A 15,627-nucleotide genomic window follows, 5' to 3' on the forward strand; every position below is an offset into this window, starting at 1 on the left:
GACTACATACTCATCTGGGGTTCGGCTCTGATACCACTTGTAACGCCCCGACCGCCACCTAGTATAGGGCCCATGTCCAATCCCAGTCCATGGGCCCATCTTTTTAATAGGCCTCACGTTCTCTCACTAGGCTTTTGAGCCTATCCATATCAGACGGTCGGTTTGCTACGTTCGAAATATTTTAAAGACTTGTTACCATTCTTACAAATCACCACATGATATTTTCCTATGTTTGTCCTCACTCACACAAGATAAGTGCACTTTTGTGACAAAAGTGGCCAAATCAATTTTTTTTTAACTTTTGTGCAAATTTCTGAAATCGGAGTGTCACAACTTTACATAATAAAAAATGACGGACTTATTCTGCTAGTTATATACAACATATACTGTCAGACTGTTGTAATATTGTTTTCTTGGTAAAACAATAACTCAACTAATACCATGTTGTAACAAAATTGATTTAAGAACCTTAGTGACCATCTGATGACATTTTATACATAATATATCTTTTTAAAAATTTTATGGATAAAAACATTAGTGTTGAATATCGGTTGTTGACTTAATTATAGAGATGATTTATTATTATATGTTGATGCATGCGAACATATCCACATTGATTGCAAAAACACTGAGTTTCATTAACATTGATTGCTTCTTCCCTCACGATATTATCGCAAACTGTTACCACCTTTTTGTTAGACATAAAAGATCTTAAAGGCTTCTTGCAATGCCTACAAATGCATTAAAAGAAATTACATATGGTCATTCCAAATATCTAAATAAATTTTATGTAGAAACTAAGACACAAGTGAGCAATATAAACAAACGACCCAATAAAAAAATCTACCTTGTCAAAATATGATTAATTCCATATTAATGAATAAATAATACCATAAGTAACAAACCTCAACTAGTTTGGGCTCAGTGCTTGAATAAAGGTAGTAATTGACTCTCTCCTTCTCCATTTTTAGACACTCGTCACACTGCAATATAGAATTATGGACATTAATATATATATATATATATATATATATATATATATATATTTATTTATTTATTTATTTATTTATTTTCCTGAAATAGAATAGAATTACATATAGTCGGCGACATGCCTTTAGCAAATAATCAGAGCTAGAACACTCCTTCATCCACATTGATGCCTTGCGAGTGTAGTAAGATACAGTATCTTGAAGCATGAATCTTTCAAAATCCTCTTCATATTTTTCCATAGTTCCCATCCCAATCTCCGCATAGACTTCTAATACGTTTTCCACTAGTTCTCTATCAATCTGTTCGCCCTTACGTTCTTTATGAATCTGGCAATTACAAATTTCGTTAGATATAAAAAATCAAGAATCAGGTTTGACGGGAGCTTTTTCAATACGTAGTACCAATACTTACAAGTGCTAGTACAACTTCTGTGGCCGTGGACTGCATCTCACGATAAACCTGAAGTGCATAATTAATTCCATGGACCATTACAAAATACGTACTTTTGAGGCAGTGAATTGTTGGAAGCTATATAGGAATATGCATGACAAACCAGGTCACGGAAACATGTCAAACCAACTTCTCTGAGTGTTGGAATGCGTCCGAGAGGAACGAAGTAACGTTCAAGATAAGAAAAGAATCTGGCTAAATATCTAACCAGAACTTTATGGATTTTCCACCTCTTAACAAGCTCTTTTAACATATCTTCATCATGCTTCTCCCTTAAAGACGGCAACACCTAAAAACCACACATAAAATAAATATTAAACTGCTGGATTAAGTTTATAAAATAAAATTAAATAAAAACATTTCTTCTTCGGACAATATATCCAAGAGTCAAGTCAAGACATAAAAATCCGCTACTCACCGTTTGTATAGTATAATCTTCAATTACTTCACGATACTCCTCATAACACTGTTGTGAAATTCGATTCCGTCTGCACATAGATACGATAGTCCTGTATTGAAGTAATCATTTTGGTAAGTATACACGTCCAAAAGTTTTAACAACAAACATTACATATAAGACCACTAACATTACGTACGTGTAAACTTCCATATATTCAGCAGAATTAATTGGTGGTTCAAGCTCTCCTTCTATATTTCTTATCAGCTTGGTAACAATGTTCTGCACGAAAGGCCATCCTTCTTCAAATGAAATCTCCGTGGACATCCTTATAAAATGAATCAAACTCTGTAATAAAGTAATAGACACGAGAAAATGCTATTATCAGTACTTTAGCATCGGCATATAAAATAATTACAATACCAAAAGAACCATTGTAATAACGTAAGAATAATCGCCTAGAGGGAAAAAAAAAACCACAACTTTGAAAAAAAATGATTCGAGAGCACGTTACAATCTTTGAAAGTCATTAAGGTGTTGAACCTTATTCAAAATATCTTCTTAACTAAGGTCCAAGATATCACGTACCTGAAGTTCGAAATATTATGAATTAGATTTCACCTACTCCGATTAGTGATGCGAAATGAAAAGCATATAAGATATCTTATATATATATATATATATAACGTTGTAAAGTTTCTTCTAAACAAGCATGAGAAGTTTCCTGTTTTCCATATTTGAACCAATGGGTGCATTAATCATTCTGAGATTTTGAAAACACAACTAAATGCACTAACAAATCAAAGAAACATAAAATCCAACCCAATTTAATTTCATTTTATGATTAAATCTACTACTTTAATACTTATGAATATGCAAATTAAATTATTTATTATTTAAAGTATTATATGAGGATAAATACATGATTAAATAAAATCAAATTAAATACTGAAATGAGTTTTAAATACATGTATATAATCATTAAATCTTATTATATAAAGATTGATGTCAAAGGTACTCATTAACAAGATCGTGACACTTGTCAATTGTATTCTTCAGATGTTGATGCATGTTAATTCTATATTTATTAAAATTATAAAAAACAAAAATTTTAAACCTACCATAAAAAGGTTTTATATAAAATTAAAATAGAAAAAAATAAAATATAATCTAATATTATTTAAAATCTTTTAAAGATAACAAAACTTTTGTAAACTTCCAAATGTAAAACAAAAGTTTTGTTTTTAACCGTTTTAAAAATATTAAAAGGCAATTATAAGAAAATAAAAAATTTAAACAGCTTTAAAATTTAGAAAAGATCATTAAGGAAATTATATATATATATATATATATATATATATCATAAAATTTGAAATTATAAGATTGTTTACCTATTTTAACTTTAAGTTGCTAATTTTACAAGAAAAATGATTACTTTTTATGTAAGATTAAAAAATGATTGTGAATATTCAACCAAACAATAAATTAAAATAAAACTCCTCGGTTAGTTACCCAAGTCGGAGGGAATAGGTTTACAAAAGAAACTTCAAAGATAAGAGAACACGAAACACGGACAAGCTTATCCGCCTTCGTATTTGATGCACGCGGGATCAAAAAGATGGAAAATTGTGGGAAGGACTCAAGTGAGTTAAAGTCATTGAGCAGGTTTGAGAAGGACGACCAATATTCAGGGAATGCACCATGGTGAGTAACTCAGCACAATCAGCCTCGAAATGTTAACAAGCGATCCCTGCTACACGTATCCGCTCAATGGCCCACAACAACGTTTCTAACTCCGAATGCAAGGGGAGCGGCTCCGTTGTAGACACTTGGCCCCAACAACAAGGTTCGCTCCTCACAAATGCAACAGCACAAGCCCAATCCTAAACACACATTGGTTGCTTCCAAGAACCATCAATATGACAACGAGGTGAAGAAATCTGGACATCTGAAGACGGAGATGGAGCCGACATGACTGCCGTAAAAGAGAGTGCCTCTTCTCAGGCTAACTTATGGTCCAACCATAAAAGAGAGTGCCCAAAGCATGAGCAATTATATCATTCGCCTCGATCTCTAAACCTTGAAAAACTTTTTTATTTATGGTCTTCCAGATTGCCCATAAAATCCATAGTAATTGAAAAAGTTGATGGAGGATCACTCTGTTGAGAGACATCTCTCTAGAAACCAAAATCCAAATTCGTGTACACCGAGTCATATGGAAGATCCTCTGACGAGACTGGAGTCGGAGATAAATCCCAAATTTCACATGAGCGAGGGTATTAAATCAAACGTGATTAATAATCTCAACCGCAAAATCACACATTTTACAACAAATATCACATTGGACATCTCGGTGTACCTATTTACTTTTATAAATAGTTTTTACATACTAAATTTAATTTAGTTTATATTCTTTGTTAAATTTTATTTTATTTTAAAAATTTTAAACCTGCACATTGAGCTGATCCTAATCTAGTTATATATAAATGAGTTCTTTAAAATCTAACTATTATATTATGCAAAATTCCCAATTTCTTCAAAACTTATCTATTTTTCTGCTTTCGAAAATCAAAAATCCCCAATCTCTTAAAAACCTAACTATTCTTCTGCGTTTGATATGATCTGAGATCACTATCACACCGGTTGATAGGGCCGGCTCAATATACTTAAGTACCCTGAGCTGGGGAAAAAATATAGATCCTTATTTTCTATGTTTTAAAAAAAAACAATTTAGACCATAATTTTAGCTATATAAAAAAAAAGACAATCTGTATGGACCATGTGCAAATGCACACATGAATAAAGCCGGACCTGCCACTTGATAAGAAATCTTTAATATTTATTGTGTCAAAGTATCGATACATTGTATTATGAAAGACCTCCTTGTTCGCGAGAAGGGTTATATATTTCATGAGGTTAGGCTTCACTGCTTTTCTTTGCTTTGCAGATTGGATAGAAATCTGAAAGTTTTTTGAAGATTTCTGTGTGAGCGTAAATTGGTGGCACAATTGTCGTTATTGTTATCATATCCGGAAGTGGTTGAGGTTCATCGTTTACCAGTTAAGAAGGTCTTTGTTTTTTGGTTTGGAGATATCGGCTTTCATTTTGATATGAGGAAGTGATTGTTATCTTTGGGTTTGCCGAGGACATCAATGACAAACCTCGTTCTTAGGATGTTCAAAAGAAAAAATTGATTTGTTGATTTGAGCTAGCGTTGCTATGAAGATAAGTCTTGTTGCTATTGTCTTTTAATTTTGGGGTTTATAATTGGAAACGGTTCTAGCTTTCAGCTTAGCTTCCGAAGAATTTATGTTTTCCTCCCGCATATATTTCCAAGGACTTTTTTTTATCCGTCGGTTTAGATTCTTTTGTTTGAGCTTTAGATTCTGAAGAGATATATTTCTATTTTCTGCCGGCTTAAGTTTGTATTTCAAGTATTCTTCTATATTTATTATCAATAAAATTAGATGATCAAAATATATATATATATATATATATATATATATATATATATATAATGAAAAAACTCCTAGCACATATAGTATACATGTGCCTCCTTACTTCACACAGCTAAATAGTTTATCAATTTCTTTGTGGTTTGTTTGGTCTCTAATTCTCCAAATATGCGGCTGCTAATTTCTTCCATAACTTAACTAATAAATAGTAACCACTTCCTAATTTTCCAAATTTTGGGCATGGCCGTCAATCAAATTGAGCTGAATATCTATTTTAACATTTTTGGAGTACATTTTTGTGTCATCCTCTCTTTGTATCCAAATAAGTCCCAACTAAATTCTCTACAATTTTTACAACCAAACACAATCATTTTCTTATTTGATAATATTAATTTCCTAAAATCTATCTATCTAATTTAAATCAATATGTTAGATTAAAATAGAATTCCCCTTTCATTTTTATTTCATCTTACATTTAATTATTTTAGTTACTATTTAATACATAAAATTAATAAAATTTTAGATTTTTTTTCAGCATATGATGTGATTTCAATTTTTATCAACGGATATATATTAAAAATTGTTTTAGGATATTTGTAACCAAACATGTATATCCACATATAGAGCTTGGAATACATTTTTGAAGTACAATAGGGTGCCATCACTTTTTGCCAACTTTGGATCTGGTTTTTAACTATAAGTATAACCGATTCAATTATTCGGATCCTACTTAAGATTGCCGAATATTTTGGGCCGGTTTTTAATCCAGAGCGTATTTATTTACATCCAATTAATGCCAGTTAGTGTCCATTGTATCTTAGGAAATATCTAATTTACATGCCGAATTTTTAGGGTCAAGTTTGAGAAAAAGAATTTATAACCCAAATTATGTAGTCACGCCCTCTTAATCACATCCCTATAATATAACAACTAATTCAAGATGAATACATCTTAAGGAATATCTAATTTTGCGTTTAATAGACGATTACATATTTAGTTATATCTTATTAGCTTTAAATGTACACTATTAATCCAATAATATCAATTTAGAATCATAATAAAAATATGCCCTATCATTCATTCGTAAATCATAACTAACAAATTGTAAAATGTGTATTCTCAACTTGCGAATCAAGAGTTTCTACAAAACTCTACCTACAACCGTTAACAATACATATAATTATATATATATATATATATATATATATATATATATATTCAATTTACCATTGACTACAAGCACCTCTAAACCATTACAATATAATATCAACAAATAGATCCGTGGTGTACTACAGGGTAAAACCTAGTGTAATATATTTTATGCAACAGTACTTGCCATTATTTAGTGTTCTATCGTCTGAACTATCATCGCTGGAAACTTATAACCATCCAATCAGTCATAAAATTTCTGATCCACAGTTTTCTTCTTCTCTGAGGATATAATCGCAAATTGTTGCAACTTGCAAGTCACCCACTCACCTTTTCTCCCATTATTTTGCCATCAAAGGCCTCTTGCAATGCCTACAAATTCATTAAAAGAAATTATGGTCATTATATATATATATATTATTTTGTGTAGGGAAAATAAAACTTAAGTAAACAAAATAAATAAACAACCCAAAGGGCAATTGACAAAAATAGCACTATTTTAAGTTTTTCATCCAGAGTTAGCATATGTTTTCAAATGTTCCAAAACTAGCACAAATTTATATATACTCAAATTTGGAAAAAAACCTAAATTATTAATAGAATTAAGTTTATTTTGTTTCTTTTTAGCCTCCACAAACATGATTCATCCTGATACTAAGATTTTTGTGTGTCTATCCTAGCAGGTTCAATTAATCTTATGTGTTGTAGTACTTAAGGTGTCAATCCAAATGGGATGTTGCTAGTCACTGAAGATGCAATCAGGATTTTACAAGTCAAGCCAATTCAAGAGAGTGTTTTTATCTAACAATCCTAGAATGATGAAAATGCAAAACGAAAATGAACTACAGAACTAGAAACGAAAATGTATGACAAGAAGTAAACAAGAGTAAAAACAAAATTGAGTCTAAGCATGAACAAAACGCAAGATCAGAAACAGTTTGAGGATGCAATAAAAAATTCAGAAAGAAAGAAGTCCTAAGGATAGGAGTAATTGATGTCGGTGGAGGTTCCTAGTCTATAGAGTGTTTAACATGCCACAAGCAAACTATCCCTAAACAATGAACATCACAACTTAGCTGATCCAATCTCTTGGCAAAAGCTACTCAGACTCAACCACTTCCATACCCAGCTCTCGCTAGAGAAACATGGTTGAGTAGGCATGACAAACAAGTTCATTCACGTCAACAAACATCCTAGACAACTAATCTCTTAGGCTAGGAACGTAACTCTATGGCACTAGTTGGTCAGACATTTCATCAAACACCTTTTGGGTGTGGAAATGTCTCGAACCTAGTTCCAATTGATCAAAAAGAAACTAGTATTTCTAACACTAGTCCAGAAGGGAATCATAAAAATCAAAGCTTAAACACTCTACATCCTAAGATCTTCCACCTAGTCTATCCCATCTCCAAGAACTCTAATACTACTCAGATCTGGAAATCATCACCAAAGATGCAAACCCAGAAAACATTGAAACAAGCATTCTTAGATAGGTAAAAATGAGATGAACAACTTGTAAAAGAAATCAAATGCCAGTACTCAATAATCTCCCAGATGTCGGATTACAAAGTCTCAGAATGTATATGGTGGCTAGGTAAAAACTCTCGGAAAAGAACAAAAGGAAAACGAGATAAAAGATAAGATGTCCAACGAAGACTTAACAAAACGTATTTATAGTAGTCCAACATGGAAAACCTTAAAACTTAAAACGACAAGGTAGAGCGTCGGTTCAGTAATCTCCTGAAAAGTGTCATACGGAGCATCGATTGGTGCAGCTAGACTTGTGATTTTTTCGACGTCTCCTAGATACCTGAAATACTCCGAAATGCACAATGTATGCAAGACTAGAAAACGATGTAAAACAGTCAGTTATCCTAGCTAAATGCATGATAAATACACGCTAAGGAGAGATAAAATATAGACATATCAACTCCCCCAAACTTATTCTTTGCTTGTCCTCAAGCAAACGATCAAGAACAAAGTATGGAGAAGAGGTATGAGAATGGGGTCTCAGAACCTAAAACATGCTGAATAGAGTAGTTAGAATCAAGGTCCTTGTTTTTAGTTCTATGATGCATGGTGAAAGAATTTCATTTGTTTAATCTACACATGCAATCCTATCAATCACCCCCTTTAACATTTATTAACAGAGAACCATGAATCAAGCTATGCAATGTCATTGAACTCATTTGGCTAGGATGAAAGGTCAAAGACGAAGATGGTCTCCTTCTCAAGTTGTTTTGTCAATACAAAATAAGGTTCTCTCACGAAAAGGAGTTGAGCTCAAAAGAAGGCTAAAGGTTGAATCCAACTGATACATATAAGAGCAGTGCCCTGTCTACCCAAGGTCCCCAAGGAAACTCAGTCCTAACATTCTAACCCAAAAGTTGGTCCTATCTCTACCCTTCATCAGAAACATCATCTCAAACTTTTTACACTTGTATTAGGAGGAGTTCACTTCTTTTCATTCTAGTGGATTGGGAAACCTTTATTATCACTATGGTTTTTTTTTTCTTTTCTTCTAAAGACTATGAACATCTTAAGTATTTTCACTTTCTTTTCTTTGTCTAATTTTTATATTTTATGCCCAGAACTAATAAATCTTTTTACTTTGCTCAACCCAAATCCTTTACTAGACTTGTAAACTTTGGAAACATATCCCCCTCCCTAAAACTTTCTACCCTTTACTTTTCTGCACAAATCAATACCCAATCCCCAAAATCGAGTTCTCACCTAGTCCTACTAGTCCGGATAACGCGAACTACAACTACACCGGATCCTACTCTTGTCGGTTAGAACCTAACACTTTCCAACAAGCTCAACTCGGAAAAGGCTTGACACTCAAGAATACAATTGGCTTGAAAGAATGGTTGGTTAAGGGTGCGGGAAACTGTTCCAAAGATGGGAATCAGCTACTTGGATCGACAAGGGTGATAAAAATGTGAAAGACAATCCAAGTATGTGTATGGTATCCATGAGTTCAACTTCAATGCATAACAAGATAATTGCAAGTCAGGATTAGGTTCAGATAGATAGGGAGTGATGTTAATTCAAAACATGCTTCAATCTTACATTTTCAAGTTCAATCAACATGCATCAAAGAACTAATAACAAGAGCCTTGATCCTATCCTACTGAATCCAACATGCTTACAAGGTTATAATCATCATAAACCCCTATGCTAAATGCAACACCCCTATATGAATGACACTAGACTCAATCCTAATGTGCAAGTTTAAACTACATGAACACTCTGTTTTTGTGGAGATTTTTTTTTTTGAAAATTTTTCAAATTTTTTGGTTTTTCTATGCAAATAGATGAATGCATACTCAAACATGATATGATGCAAAAATTTGAAATAATAATCACAAAAAAGAACATCAGATACATCATCTCAAACCCTCTCCCAAACTTAAATTACACAGTCTCTTGTGTACAAAAAATTTGCAGGAGGATTTAAGAATCACAAAGCAAACAATGCATGAATGAAATGATATACACAAAGGAAAGGTAGGAGTACCTCAGTAATAGAAGGAGTCGGTGCTCGCCCAAGGAGGAGTGTGGTACTGACTATGTTCCTCACCTTGTGCTGGATCCGCTGGTGTGACCTCAGCTGGTTGGTCGAAGTGCTGCTCAACCGCTTGCGTGTTCTGAATTGTGTTTGGCTGCTCATCGCACTACATGTCATCGACTCTAGACTCACCATGGTCCGATACTACCACCTCGGTAGGCTGATGATCGCCTTGATATTCGACCTGCTGCTCAACTTCCTGCATATCCTGATAATCACCTTGAGCTTCTTCTCGCTGCTCAACCTCCTTCTCAGCTTGAGCTGCAGAACGACGCGCAGATCGACGACTTGCGGAGGCTCTGGAACTGCGTGAACCTTGTCCCCTTCTCTCCCTAGATTTATGGGACGAGTGGCGTGAAGGGACGGGTGTAGGCTGACGCTGCCGGGAGACATATGAAGATTGGCGAGCTGGAGAATGGACCGATGAAGGTGTTCGTTGGTGAGTTCGCTCGAGGCTTGCTGAAGCACGAACTTGCATGGGTCTGATGTCCTCGGGGATAGACCTAGGGATGGCAGTGGTAGATGTCGAGCAGCTGAACTTCCGCATGCAGTTAGTGAAGGTCTTGGTGAAGCTGCTGAGCACCTTGTCTCTTGCCTTCCCCCATCGCTGAAGCTTGTTGAGGCGCTCATGAGCAGCTCTGACCCCTTTGGACATTCATGGTTCTGAGTACTCCTCAAAGTGGAACTGCTCAGGGCGGTACTCAACAGCGTCTTTCTCCATCGGATCAGCTCCTGCTTCTGCAACCTCTACCCGTTGCACCTCATCCCCAGACTCGTACAGAGTGTCCGTGGAAGGTATGAACTCAACATGTTCACCCCTCAAGATATTTGTCAACTAGACGCAAAGCAGGAGAAATCTAGAGGGACCGACCTCTGGATGTACAAACTTGTAAAGCAACCGTCCCTACCTTAAGCCCCGCTCTAGAGTGCGCAACTGGCACAGGTTGTTCACATCTGTAATACCCCTCCCTGGGGCCTAGAATTTATGCGCAATGGCCGAGGGATGGCTATCGTGCACGAATATGAGGACAAGGGAGAAATAATTTTTTAGGCTAAGCCAAAGTATTTAAGGATGAATACAAAGCTTTTGGTCCAAGAAAAATTGAAGACGAACGGAGGAATTAGATTTTTGGTACGGTGGTAAAGTCTCTGGCCGATGGCCGTACGCGTCCGTCCACGTACCGTCCGCGTTCGCCAGCATACCGCACGTCCGCGTCCGTTAGCTGCTAGGCAAGCTGCTGAAATGGACGGCCAGGATTAATCGGAGGTGATGCTTATCCGATAGGAGGGGATATTGTTTTGGATAAGCTCAATCGTCCCTATCCGCCATGTGTCGCTGCCCGGAGGGAGATTAGTGTCCGCCCATGTGTCGCGACACCGTGATCCCTATCCACTTCCAGCTGCTTCCACCACCGACTTTGGGTACCACTACAAGAAAACAGCCCATTCCCGACTGCAGTAAGAGTCTTTAAGTAGTCGCTAATTTGCTGTTTACGACTCAGTTACGACTAAAACGTGTAGTCGTAAATCCTTAGTCAGTAAAAGAATTAGTCGTAAAAATAGTCGTTATTTAACGACTACTTTACGACAAAATTCTTTAGTCGTAAAAATAGTCGTAACAGAGTAGTAAACAGTTACGACTACGATACGACAGAGTTACGATTAACCAGCAGTTATATAGGCAGTCGTAAAGGAGTCGTAGTGTAGTCGTAACATTTGAAGACTCGGTTACGACGGATTTACGACTAATCATGATATACATTAATTTTGCTTGTAGTCGTAAAGTAGTCATAACATACTTGCTATTGATTTACGACTATTTGTCTACTATTCTATTATGCCCCAAATTACATCTGTTTAGCGACTAATGTTTTGTGGAAAACAAATTTGTAAATGTTCTAAATTTAAATTGGTACCTGTTTCTCAAAATATTATGAAACCAATATTGTAAATACAACAAAACCAAGATTGAGACAATAAATTCATATTAACCGATGATTCGTAATACAAACCAAAAGAGACAAATGCATACCAAGTTTCTCACAAGACAAATATACAAACCAAAAGAGACAAATGCATACCAGTATACATGGGTCTCAACAAAAGAGACAAGTTCAACAAAAGAGACAAGCTCAACAAAAGAGACAAGCTCATTAGTTAGGTCTATGAAATTGGAGGGTGAGAAGTTAACCTAAAAAGCATCACTGTTTGGAGATGGAGAGAGAACCAGATTTGAAGGTGGAGCTGTTGCAGGAAGTGTGGTTGAGAGTGGCTCTGTGGTTGCTTCAGCTGGCTGAGTCTTCAAAAACTCCATAGAACTGTGATTAAGGGTTATAGCTTCAATCCTAAGGTTTGATTTAAAACAAGGTAATTTTAATCATTGTCCCCTAAGATGCATATGCAGCAATCCTATATGAAACAAACTAGATTCAATCCTAATATGTGAATGCAACTACATGAGCACTCTTTTTTTTCAAAAAATTTCAAAGTTTTTTGGGTTTTTCAATGCACATAGATGCAGACTCAAATGAATAAAACTAGCATGCAAAAATTAAAAATAAGAAAATTAAGAAAATAAAACACAAAGTTAAAAATATTCTGGACCCTCCCCCAAACTTAAATTACATAGTCTCTTTGTAAATAAAAGTTGGAAAAAGAATCCAAGAATCACACAAGATGAAATAAACTAAATGCAATGTCATTTACGAATATCGGATGAAATTGTTACCTCATGGGTTGGTGAAGAAGGAGGTTGCAGCAGCCTCCATACTCACCAACGTGTAGCCAGGGTCGTCTCCGGCTTCAGCAGGTGCCGGTGTTTGCTCGTCAAAGAGCTCGGTGATATGCACGGACGACTTACTCGGACAAGCATCCGAGGGGTTGATCAAGGGGGGTACCGCGTAGCTCAACGGGTAGGGCGAAAGCACTTAACAGAGAAAAGACTTTAAACTGTAAATTGTATTTACAAACCTGCCTTTGGGATTTCCTCTCAAGTGAGCTTGTTTATAGTCTCTAAGCTTGACTTTCAGTTCAGCTCAGACTGGCGCGGGATCGACGAGACGCAGAGATGATCCCACCTCTGTGTTCTTATTTGCCCTGTATTTCTTCACTCTCTACCCATTCACAGTAAATTTTGTCTCATCTTTTCCTAGTAAAGTCACCGCTCCATAGGGCAGAACCTTTTTAATTTCGAAGGGTCCTGACCATCTTGACTTGAGCTTCCCAGGGAACAGCCGAAGCTTTGAGTTGAACAAAAGGACTTTGTCCCCAGCTTTAAAATCCTTGTGTTGGATCTTCTTGTCATGAAAAGCTTTGGTTCTTTCCTTGTAGATTCTTGAATTATCATAGGCCTCTAGTCGTATCTCATCGAGTTCGTGGAGATCCATTACTCTCTTCTCTTGAGCAGTCTTTATGTCCAAATTCAGCAGCTTGGTCGCCCACATTGCTTTGTATTCAACCTCGACCGGAAGATGGCAGTTTTTTTCCATAAAGAAGCTGGAAAGGGGTCCTTCCAATCGGTGTTTTATAAGCGGTCCTGTAAGCCCATAACACATCATCCAACTTGAATGCCCAATCTTTTTTTGTGATTCCCACGATTCTGGCTAATATCGCTTTGATCTGTTTGTTGCTTACTTCCACTTGTCCGCTGGTCTGTGGGTGATAAGCTGTCGCGACTTTATGCTTGACTCCGTACTTTCTCAACAAGCCATCGAAAACCGTGTTGATGATGTGGGTTCCTCCATCACTGATCACTACTCTTGGGATTCCAAATCTCAGGAAAATGATGCTTTTGAACATCTTCATTATGACCTTGTGATCATCTGTCGGGCTGGCGATTGCTTCTACCCACTTTGAGACATAGCCGACTGCCACTAGGATGTACATGTTTCCATTTGAGGGTGGGTGGAAAGGTCCCATGAAATCTATTCCCTAGACATTGAAAACTTCGACATCTAAGATTGGCTGCTGAGGCATTTCATTCCTTCGACCTATGTTACCCCTTTTCTGGCACGAATCACATTGTGCTATGAAGAGCTGTGCGTCCTTAAACATTGATGGCCACCAAAGACCAGCTTGTAGTATCTTTGGACTGTTTTAAAGGTGGCAAAATGTCCTCCATAGGCGGACCCATGACAGTGCTCTAGTACTCCTCGGACTTTCTCCTCTGTTATACATCGTCTGAACAGGCCATCCGTCCCTTTCTTGTAAAGATAAGGTTCATCCCTGTAGTAGTTGTTGACATCCCTGAAGAACTTCTTCTTTCTATGAGCGTCATAGTCCTTAGGAATTTCCCCACACACCATGTATTTCACAAAATCTGAGTACCATGGTAGCTCAGCCGACTCGATTGCCATTAACTCGATCGACCTGGTAGACTCGGGGGTCGAGTAAGCTAACGTGTGTCCGATCGTGTGGCTCATTTCTCCCAAGAAGGCGATGTGCATCAGTCTTTCTTCGGGCATTGAGTCATCTATTGGGAGTGGATGTTCGATTCTCATTCTGGATAGATGGTCTGCTACCCCGTTTTCAATTCCTTTTTTATCCAGGATCTCTATGTCAAATTCTTGCAGAAGAAGGATCCATCAGAGGAGCCTAGGTTTGGTGTCCTTTTTTGAGTAAATATTTCGTTGGGCAGCATGATCCGTGTAGACAATCACCTTCGAACCGACTAGGTAGCTTCTGACCTTCTCAAACGCGAAAACCACAACAAGGAGCTCCTTTTCAGTTGTCGCATACCTCGTCTGGGCATCGTCCATGGTTCTGCTGGCGTAGTAGATCACATGGAACTTTTTATCTATTTTTTGACCCAGTACTGCTTCCAAAGCATAATCTGATGCATCACACATAATCTCAAAGGGATGGTCCCAGTTAGGTGCTTGTCGACAGTAAACTCTGCTTCCTTACAAAGGAGCCGCGTTAACGATCGTGCGATCTTAGAGAAGTCTTTAATGAATCGCCTATAGAACCCTGCGTGCCCTAAAAAACTTCTGACATCTCTCACCGATTTAGGAGGTTGCAGCTGAACCATTACTTTGATCTTAGCCTTGTCGACCTCTATCCCCTTTTCTGAGATCTTCACACCTTTTCAGCACCTTGCAGAGGTTTGACAGACAGGATGTGAAAGAAGCTCCATATACTGAAAAGTCATCCATAAAAACTTCCACCATTTCTTCTATTAAATCCGAGAAGATAGATGTCATGCATCTTTGGAAAGGTACCATAAGGGCATGTGAAGGTTGTCTTCTCCTGGTCAGCAGGATGAATTGGGATTTGGAAAAATCCACTATACCCGTCAAGGAAACAGTAGTAAAGGTGGTTAGCCAGTCGTTCCAGCATCTGGTCGATGAAAGACAGGGGAAATTATCCTTCCTCGAGGTTGCGTTAAGCTTCCTATAGTCAATACACATTCGATGACCAGTTATCGTTCTTGTGGGAATTAGCTCGTCTTTCTCGTTTTTGATGACGGTGATTCCTCCTTTCTTCAGAACGCAGTGCACCGGGGACACACAAGTGCTATCAGAAATAGGGTAGATAACTACAGCATCGAGCAGCTTCAGAATTTCCTTTCTCACCACTTCTTTCATGTTCGGGTTCAGCCGACGCTTAGTTTCCAC

General features: G+C 36.9%; 2 protein-coding genes across 3 annotated transcripts; both read right to left on the bottom strand.

Moving 5' to 3' along the window:
- LOC104750136 (putative cullin-like protein 2) lies at positions 446–2,473 on the bottom strand. 2 transcript variants are annotated; one of them, XM_010471887.1, is made up of 8 exons: positions 2,426–2,473; positions 2,037–2,185; positions 1,859–1,949; positions 1,544–1,729; positions 1,402–1,449; positions 1,095–1,316; positions 906–983; positions 446–731 (listed from the first exon to the last, which is right to left on the bottom strand). In XM_010471887.1, exons 2-8 carry the CDS (start codon positions 2,162–2,164, stop codon positions 696–698), a joined length of 789 nt encoding a protein of 262 aa, XP_010470189.1. In that variant the 5' UTR covers positions 2,165–2,185; positions 2,426–2,473; the 3' UTR covers positions 446–695. The 2 variants fall into 2 exon arrangements, with proteins under 2 accessions (XP_010470189.1, XP_010470191.1); XM_010471889.2 differs by having other exon boundaries at positions 475–731; positions 1,113–1,316.
- LOC104753471 lies at positions 10,668–13,455 on the bottom strand. Its single transcript, XM_010475721.1, has 2 exons — positions 13,192–13,455; positions 10,668–10,847 (listed from the first exon to the last, which is right to left on the bottom strand). The coding sequence occupies exons 1-2, from the start codon at positions 13,453–13,455 to the stop codon at positions 10,668–10,670; spliced, it is 444 nt and encodes a 147-aa protein (XP_010474023.1).

This window comes from Camelina sativa, chromosome 16 (assembly GCF_000633955.1).
Source record: "Camelina sativa cultivar DH55 chromosome 16, Cs, whole genome shotgun sequence".
Lineage (NCBI taxonomy): Eukaryota > Viridiplantae > Streptophyta > Magnoliopsida > Brassicales > Brassicaceae > Camelina > Camelina sativa.